Raw genomic sequence first — 9,935 nt, forward strand, 5'->3', positions numbered from 1 at the left:
GTCTGTTGTCTGGTACGTTATTGTGCAAGAACATGAAATTAAACACTTTTCAAAAGTTCATTTTATTTTGTGTAATTGACAACAACAATCTAATATATTTTTTAATGTGCTTAATCACATAAATAATAATATATAATAGCATGTGCACACACACGCACACAACAAGACATTGCTTTTTTCCGTATATTGTAGTTAATGTCTTAATGTTGATATTTAATTATTTATTGACTCAATTGCACTTTGTATATCTTTTTTAAATGTTTTTTCTGCTTCAGGAGAGAGACTGTCAAACTATTTTGTTGTATTTGCCAATGCAATAGGCATAAACTTAGACTTAAATAAGTATATAACAACAGTGAATCAGCTGAAATGGAAACAGCATCTTGCATTGTGCAGGTTCGTCATTTGGTTTATAAAGTTTGTAAAGTGATAGATATTTTATTAGAGAATAAAATAAATAGTTTTTAAGGTTTAAGATTTCAGAAATATCTCAAATATTTTTTTGTCTTTAATCTGAGTCCAAGTTTGATAAGTGAAGATCTTGAGTCCTGGAGCAGGTTTATCGTCGTTTATTATTATCAGTTATAATAATTATGGGATAAAACGCAGGAGAAGGTGGAAAACACCTGTTTCTCTGTGTCTGCTGCCAAACCTACAGCTGGAGAAAATCACAGTTACACACAAACCGACATGAATCATGTGAGTTTGTTTCTTTCTTGCACTGAGTTTCCTTCAACCCTTCAAAGTTTACTGAGTTTTTTTGAGCAAATCAAAGCGGGAGAGCTCCAGTCTTATCTCTGCCTGGAGGGTTTCAACATGTAGTTCACCGAGTACAGCTGACGAACAGGGTGTAGCAGTGTTTGTTTTTCTTCCAGATACGGAGGAATTGAAATAAAATAAACCAATAAATAACAGTACTGACCCTCCTCGTCCTGCAGCATCGAGTACCACACACAGTACTACGAGTTCACCGGGGTGAGCGGCTGCTGGGATGTGATCCACCTGTACCGGCTGCTCTGGGCCTCGGTGGTGCTCAACGTCGTCGGCCTCTTCCTGGGCATCGTCACCGCCGCCATCCTCGGAGCGTACAAGGTCATGGTGAGCAGCAGCAGCAGCAGCACGGACCAAAAGAAACGTTCACCGCCCGTACGGGAAGATGTTTCTCTGCTGCAGGATGAGTCATTCTCAGGAACAGTTTGTTACAGCTTAATGTCTCTCACCACAGCTGGTTTCAAAGCTTCCTGAAGTTTAGATTTGTCCCTGACAGAGGAAACATGAAAGTCACTGCAGCTCCTGAACAAACTCCACATCTACTGACGTTTTTCATGTTTTCATGCAGTTTATGTTTAAATATAATCTGATGTTTTCTCTTCTTTTACTTTAACAAGACTTCAGGTGCAGATAAACTGTATATCTTTCTTTGTCCATCTCCCTTGTTACATTAAAAAAAAAAAAAAAAACCTCTTCCATGCAAATGAAGGAGCAAAAAAAACAATGACTTGAGCTTTAAAGGGATAGTTCAACATTTTGGCAAATTGGCTCATTGCCATAATCCCTATAGTCATGGCAGTAGGTTCGTTACCTTTATTTGTCGGTGCAAGCTATTTAAATACACAATCCAACAACTCCAAAACGCTCTGGTGGACAAGTTGTGACCTGCACATTCACCACGCTATGAGATAATAACGGCGCGTTACGAGACAGAGTTGTTTTAGAGGTAAATACAGAGACCGCTTGCTGAAAAACTGCCCCCGATGGGAACGTGCATCAGCGGTTTTGCATGAATTTACCTCTAAAACAACTCTGTCTGGTAACAGAGTTGTTCTGTTATTATCTTATAGCGTGGTGAATGTGCAGGTCACAATTTGTCCACCAAAGCTACTCCTAAAACTATAGGGATTATGGCAATGGGCCAATTTGCCAAAATGTTGAACTATCCCTTTAAAGGAGACATATTATTCCCAAATTAAAATAGTTCCCAGGTGTCTTAAAGACAAATCTGTGACATGCTGTGGTCAAATACTCCAAGGATCAAACATCACAGCTCTTTTCATCCTCTCAAAACAGCCCTGTTTCAGTGCCTGTCCCTTTAATGAACCACTGCTTGCCCCTCCCCTTCTACTGGTCCCAGGTAGGGGTGGGGTTATGCAAATTAGAAAACTAGTTACATCACTGGAAGAAAACTGAGGGAACAGCTCGTAAAATCACATGGATTTCAACCTAGGGAGCCTGAAAATTACAGATTTTTTTTGTCAATTCTCTCATTTTGGGGGCCGGAAGTAAAGACAAACGCACAGATAAATGTTAAAGAGCCTTCAAAAAGTTTTATATGTCCCCCTTAGTGTCTCTCACCACAGCTGGTTTCAAAGCTTCCTGAAGTTTAGATTCGTTGCTGAAAGAGGAAACATCAAAGTCACTGCAGCTCCTGAACAAACTGCACATCTACTGACGTTTTTCATATTTAGGCTATGTTTCAATATAATCTGATGTTTTCTATTTTATTACCAGACTTCATGAGGAAACACAGCTCTTCACTGTCTCCCTTACTACATTTTTAAAAATATATCTCTTCCATGCACATGAAGGAGCAAAAAACCAACCACTTGAGCTTTAAAATCCAGTTTCCAGTTTCTACAGATAAAAACACAGAGGCTGTAGTCCTCGCTGCATCCAGTCCAGGTTCAAATCCCCCAGTGTGCCCTTTGCTGCACGTCATTCCCCCTCTCTCTGCTTAGCCTACCCATTCCCCATGTATATCGACTGTCCTGTCACAAAGCCTGAGAAAATTTAGGAGTTCATTTGCAAAAGCAGGTAACTCCGTCTTTAAAAACATTTCAAAACAATTTTTCATTATTATTTACACCAGGTGATATCAGTCAAACCAAAGTTGAGTGGCTTTGACCAAGGAGATGAGACGTAACAAAACAAAACAGACGCAGCTCAAAAAAATAAAGCTTTATTGAAAACAACACTATGCAAAGAATAATTCAAAAGCATCAGCTCATCTTTTTCAAAATGGCATTTATCTGCTTTTGCAAATTAACTCTAAATAAATAAATAAAATCCAGTTTCTCTGGCGTGAAAATGTAAAGTACAGGTACAACGAGGCGTGTGTGTTTCTGTGTGTGTGTGTGTTTCTGATGTGATTTCTTCTTGTGTCCTGCAGCAGAAGCCCAGTCCTCCGGTGGCGCCCAGTCCGGCGCCGCCGCCCCACATCCTCTACAACCCGACCCAGCACATGCTCACCTACGCCGGGTTCTGCCCCTCAGGACAAGCCCTGCCCGCTTACCCCAACTACCCCATGACCATGCAGGTAGAGTCCACACACACAACACAAAAAGACACAATTGTTTTCTTCTGTTCTTTGTTTTTTAAATTGTTTTTTTTTCTTTCTTAGTGTTCATTTTTCCTCAGTTATCTCTTACTTTGGTAATTTTGTGTAGTTGTTGTCTCTAATGGCATAAGTGTAGGTAGGTAGCAGGCATTTATGTGTATGTTGAATATAATAATAAGAATATACATGAATTTATACCTAAATTAGAAATATAATTAGTTATTAAAGCAGATATCAGTGGCACGGCCGTTTCGGCTAATGCTGTGTTCAAGGCAGGCTTTTGAAACCGTAAGTTACAGCTTCAAGTCACAACTACGACTTGGTAGCGTTCCAGGTAACCCGTAGCTCGTGTTTTTACCGTCCTGTTGTCTGTGAAAGTTCCCTATAACGGCCACTCGTAACTTCCGACCCGTGAACTCGTACCAGATCGAACTGGTATGACTTCACAGGAAGGAAAAACACAAAGTACGAGTTTCCTTGAACGCACCATGAGTTAGCAGCCCCCGCCCTTGTCAGGCATCAATTGGTCCTCGTGCTACGTCACCACATTCACGCGCATCCCTTGGCTGCACACACAGCCCTTCATGCCGTTCTCTCCCCTCATTGGATAACACTTGTATCCCACAAGGAAAATTTTCTCCTCGGGTTACAGCAGAGCAGAGTGACGGAGAGACTCGTGTTTAGGCTGAAATACTTCATGTAAGTGATTGCTGACGGAAAATAGGACTATTTAGGACTTATATTAACAAAAACATTCCACTGATATCTGCTTTAAATAGTAAAAACTTAATCTTAAAGGGATAGTTCACCCAAAATTCAAATTTCAGTCATTATCTACTCACCCTCATGTGGACTAAAGGGCTGGGAGAAGTTTCAGAGTCCTCCGTGGCTTCTCTGAGTTACAGCGGGGCTCCGTGCAGCACTGCATGTCCATATGACGGTTGCGAACGGAGCTCACTTTTCTTTGTCCAAAAAGACACACCAAAAAACATCCAGATACCTCCATGGTGCTCATCTGTAATGTCCCTCTTGTATTGAAGCCCCAACATGAGAAATTGTTCAGAAAAACATTAAATAAGTCTATGTTTTAAGTTTGTTTGAAGCGGAAGCTCCTCTTCCTGGTCCGTCCAAATCTCGCATGATTTGCACCGGCGCCAGTTAATCGCACTGACGCTGGCGCAAATCGCGTGAGATTTGAGTGAAATTTGAATTTTGGGTGAACTATCCCTTTAACCAGGAAGCTAAAAAGAGAAAAGTCAATATTGTAATTAGGAGGTGGGATTACATAAATGTATACTTCTTCCTACTCCTTTTGAATATGAAAATATATAGTTGTTGTTTGTGGTTAGATGACGACTTTTTAAAAATATTTTTTTGTTTATTATTGGTTGTTTTGTTTGTCACATATTCGAATTAAAGAAAGAAAAGTGAAGCCGCAGATTAGTAAATAATAAAATGAGCTGTTTTTCAGTTTCAGGGTCGTGACCTCACACACATTTGTGGTTTTCTGTGTTTCACTGTCACGGCTCATTCAGAGGAATTAAAGAGAACAGAGCTGCTGCTGCTGCTGCTGATGTTGTTAGTAACACTCACGCTTTACCTGCTGCGACAGGTCAAAGTGTCGGCTGTGAAAAAAATACATATTTTACATTCCAGAGAATTAAATCGGAGCGGCGCTGGATCACATTTCTTATCGCAGCTGCTCCACTACAACATCAAAGCTCTTGACCAGAGAGAGAGAAAAGAAAAAAAAACTATTAATCTGCTCTGCTGCCTCGTCACATTATTACTGAGAGAAAACCTGCTGAGCATTAGATACTTTTCCCCCCAGTCACCTGAACGCTGTTTTAAAAAGCAAAGTTTTATAGATCAAATAACAAATCAATCAAAAGAAAAAGTAATAAAAAGTAAAACTGACAGTTTAGGTGAAAACACCCAGAGTCACTGGCACAGCGGCTGAAAACAGGAATGTCTGATTGATGCTTCACGAACTGGAGCCATGAACTGAACCACGACCTCTGCAACAGGCAGCGCTGCAGAAACACCACGACTCAGCAGATGTGAAGGTTTATTATTTATATTATTATTTAATTAATCTCACAGATTAACTACTTGTTGATGTCTTATCTTTGCTGATATTTCTGCCCGAATCCAGATCCAACTAAAAAACAAAACGCACCTTGTGTAAAAAGATGTAGAAATAATCTCAGGTACCTCTGTCTCTGTTTCTCCACTACATACCACACACTCCCTCTCTCTCTTCGCTCCTTCTCCTCTTAAAGGAGACGTATTCTGCCTCTTTTCCACAAATTAAAACAGTTCCCAGGTGTCTTAAAGACATGGATCAAACATCACAGCTCTATTCATCTGCTCTCAACAGCCCTGTTCAGTAGTGATGTGCAGATCGATACTGAAATATCGATACTTCCGATACCAGGTCTGTCTGCTCTAGAATCGATACTCAAATGAAAATATCGGTACTTTTGATACTTCAGTCATTTGTGGTTATGCATATCATTAACAGGAACATAGTGGAAAGTAACTAAACTATTCAGATCTTGTCTAAATGACACACGGTGGGTAGGAACTACTTTTTCTTCCACCTGGGTAAGTGCGTAACGCGTAAGCTGCTCACAAAGTCAGTCTTTGTACGTAGAGTCAATGGCGGAGCGGAAAGGAGTCATGTGTGGAGCTATTTCAGTGCCACAAACAGTGAAGACGAAGTCTGTAATATCTGTGGGAAACTAATAAACAATATTATAAATAAATACATTAAAAAAATATATAAATATTATGTTTGTTTATCATTTTTAAATTTAATTTATGGTTTTATTATTTTACTTATGTTCTTTTTTTAGTGTTTGAAACACTATTTTTGGCTATATTCTAAACGAGGCCACTACCTCAATATAGTTCAGAGTTTAAAATAAATACGTTAGGCTACTCTGACGTCTTGCATCCTTAGGAAGCTATGACTTGAAATACAGTACTTTTTTTAATTTTATTAGATTTACCAGGCACATTAGGTGCATTTGCACAAAGTATCGGATCGGTATCGCCGATACCAGCCTGAATTTTACTCAGTATCGGATCGGAAAGGAAATTTGTGGTATCGAACATCACTACTGTTCAGAGCGGCCGGTTTCAGTGCCTGTCCCTTTAAATGCAAATGAACGAATGGTATTATGCAAATTCAAAAACTAATGACATCATTGTCAGAGCCCGTCCACACAAATACGGATTTAATTATAAGTATTTTATCGTTTTGTCCAGATGGAAACAGCGTTTTCATCTGGGGGTGAAAACTGTATTTTTTGGAAACGGGTCCCAGAGTGGGAAAATCTGTAAATGCCGCCCCAGCGTTTTCGTGTAGACGCCCAAAACAGACCTTTTGTGAAACGATGATGTCATACCCCAACCCAACCCGACCAACCCACTACTGTCGGGTCGCTCAGACACTGCAGCTTAAAGGTACATTGTGTACGAATTACTCTTATTACTCTAGCGTTGTGGTTGTATATCCCAAGCAACTTAATCGCATTTTTCATGCTGCATTCACGTGAAATTGGGCAGACGGCAGATGGACGACATACGCTACACGTAACGGCATAAACAAACCTCTAAACAAGTGTAAACAAGTGGTCCGTCAGCACGAGGCAAAACAATACACGTGACAATACGTTGTCATGGCGATGTCATATTGTTTACCGGCTTTCTCTGGACTTCTGTGACTAAAATGACATCTGGTTTGTTAGCGACGGCCGTCTGCCCGACTGCAGGTGAATGCAGCATCAGTGTAACGCTCCATTCCTCCTCCTCACTGCGTTACCGCGGTGACTTTTCACAGACGCCACCTCGACCTGAGCCGACAGCTCCGGTGTCTCCGCTGAGTTTCCGTGGTTACCTACCGTCACGCTGCCACTGAACGTAAAAACATGGCGACACCACATGGCAGCAGCACCGAGCTTACCGTCTCCATGGAGATATGAATGATATGAACGGCTCATTCAGAGCTGAAAGGAACACTTCACTTTGTTGATGGGGGGATAACTGGTTAATGAAAAACATATTTTTGAACCAAATAATAGATTTTTGTGAATAGATAACAGGAGAAGTTACACAATGTCCCTTTAATCAAGCCCATTTAATCAAAAGCGATCGTCATATTCACTCTGATACGACTCCCAGTCAACATTTAATCCACTTATAATGTTTCGAGTTTGAATCCAGCGGGGAACTTTCCTTCTTCTTCTCCGTTTGTGTGTGGCAGCGTTACAGCACCACACACAGGCCTGGAGGATGTACTACAGCGTTTTGCAGGGTTTCCTACGCAAAATGGAAAGTATGGAATTTGGTTTTATACATTGCCAGGTCTGGAAAAGTATGGAAAATGGAAATTATTGTATAGAAAATATATTTATCTTAATCTTATCTGAAGTTATTTGGGTAATATTTTGTATGCACTATTGTACCTAGCTATAATCTCCTGGAAATTATTTGGTTACATAATGGCATACACATTCAGAATAATGAAAACAAATGATTAATTGCGTAATTTTTTTATATTATGCACATCTATTTACTCAAATTATTTTAATTTCTTTACCAAGAAGTCTGGAAAAAGTATGAAATTTGGAAATTTCAAATAGGTTTTGAGTCGTTTTCAGTGGATCTGTGTGTGCACAGATATTTGTTGAAATGATGACGTGTTTACGAAGATGTTTTTCAAAACTAACAAGAAAAAGATCTTTTTGGGTGAAACCTCGGGAGCCTGAAAATTACAGATTTTTTTGTCAATTCTCACATTTTGGGGGCCGGAAGTCAAGACAAACACCCAAAAATATGTTAAAGGGATACGCCAAAAAAAATTTTCGTGTCTTGCCTCACTCCCGAGTCCATGACAAGCAGATAGACACCATCCTTTCGACTGTGCGTGCAGTAACAAGGGAGATACGGGCAGAGCTGGCGCACCGCTAATTAGCTTAGCTCAAACACTGGAAGTGTATGGGTAGTGTTAGCCTGCCTCCACCTAAAGTCGCTAATTAGCTTAGCTCAAACACTGGAAGTGTATAGGTAGTGTTAGCCTGCCTCCACCTAAAGTCGCTAATTAGCTTAGCTCAAACACTGGAAGTGTATGGGTAGTGTTAGCCTGCCTCCACCTAAAGTCGCTAATTAGCTTAGCTCAAACACTGGAAGTGTATAGGTAGTGTTAGCCTGCCTCCTACCCGAGCCAAAATCAGCAGTCAGAAGCTGATTTCATTTTAGCTCTAAACTCTGTAAATATATCACTTTATCGGCATTTCAAACATTTTTAGGCAAGAAAGTAGCCGTTTAGATCAGCAGTGTGTTGTTAATTTGTCTAAATACCAGCTGTTTACAATTTTGTTCGGATGAATTCGGCGCTACTCAAGCTAGCCGTTGTGACCAACGCACTTCCGGTTACTTTCACAAAATAAAACACCCGTTGCCCTTTACATACAGAAGTGCTTTTACTTTGAAATAGGAAGCTAACCTACCCTCGATGTAGCTAGCTTGAACCAAAATAAATCGTCTTTGCTTGAACCCTCCGTTTTGACCGATCTCGTCCCGTTAGCGGCATTTGACCGCTCAAGATGCCTTACCAGAGAGTTTTGTCAGCTCTGAGACCAAGATCGGCCCGCCGGTTTCCGTTTAGAGTTGCTAAGAGTTTCTCTGATGACTTTAGGTGGAGGCAGGCTAACACTACCCATACACTTCCAGTGTTTGAGCTAAGCTAATTAGCGGTGCGCTAGCTCTGCCCGTATCTCCCTCGTTACTGCACGCACAGTCGAAAGGATGATGTCTATCTGCTTGTCATGGACTCGGGGAGTGAGGCAAGACACGAAAAAAATAAAATGTTGGCGTATCCCTTCAAAGAGCCTTCAGAAAGTGATATTTCCATGATATGTTCCCTTTTAAATCAGCACAACAACAACTACCAGGCCCCGGCGACGCCCCAGATGCTCCCCGACGGCGGCCTGGCCTCCACCCCCTGCCCGTCCGAGGAGACGCAGCCGCCGCCCCAGGCCCCGTCCCAGCAGCAGCAGCAGGGAAACACCCAGGAGCCAGGAGGAGGAGGAGGAGGAGGGGGGGGCTTCATGCTGACTCCCAACGCCCCCGTCCTCTACGGGTCGTCCTACAGCGCCTTCGAGAAACCGCCGCCTTACGCCTGCTGAGCCTCGAGACGAAAAACTCTGATGTGCTGCATCAGACTGAGACATTTAGATGCTCATGTTTCACGTGTCTGTTGGATTTTACCCAAAGTTGTTGTTACTTCGTGTGATTATATAGATATAATTAACTTATTTCTTGCTTATTTATTAAAAAACAGTCCTGGAAACACACTTATTTGCTTCCACGCCATCAGTTAGATGAGTAACTCTCTACGCTGCTCTCGTATCTACAGGTAAACAGGAAGCTTCAGTCTGCAGGGTTGGTGAATAAGTGTATTTCCTGGATTGTCCTTCACATGTTACATATTATATATATAAATAGATTTATAATTAATGCACTTGGATGTGACCCGACAGTTGTTTCTGAGTTGTGCTGACTGGATTACAGGTGAACCTACTGTGTATTATCT

The 9,935-nt window shown here is 41.2% G+C and overlaps 1 protein-coding gene across 1 annotated transcript in view; it reads left to right on the plus strand.

Moving 5' to 3' along the window:
• tmem255b (transmembrane protein 255B) overlaps positions 1–9,528 on the plus strand; it is a 31,386-nt gene extending 21,858 nt beyond the window's left edge. Inside the window, exons 7-9 of the mRNA XM_085773079.1 lie at positions 939–1,098; positions 3,167–3,313; positions 9,277–9,528. Coding sequence (XP_085629205.1) covers positions 939–1,098; positions 3,167–3,313; positions 9,277–9,528 — 559 coding nt within the window. The remainder of the gene's footprint in view (positions 1–938; positions 1,099–3,166; positions 3,314–9,276) is intronic.
• Positions 9,529–9,935: the final 407 nt, after the last annotated feature.

This window comes from Trachurus japonicus, chromosome 3 (genome assembly GCF_045865225.1).
Source record: "Trachurus japonicus isolate A0001 chromosome 3, Traja_1.0".
Classification (NCBI taxonomy): Eukaryota; Metazoa; Chordata; class Actinopteri; order Carangiformes; family Carangidae; genus Trachurus; species Trachurus japonicus.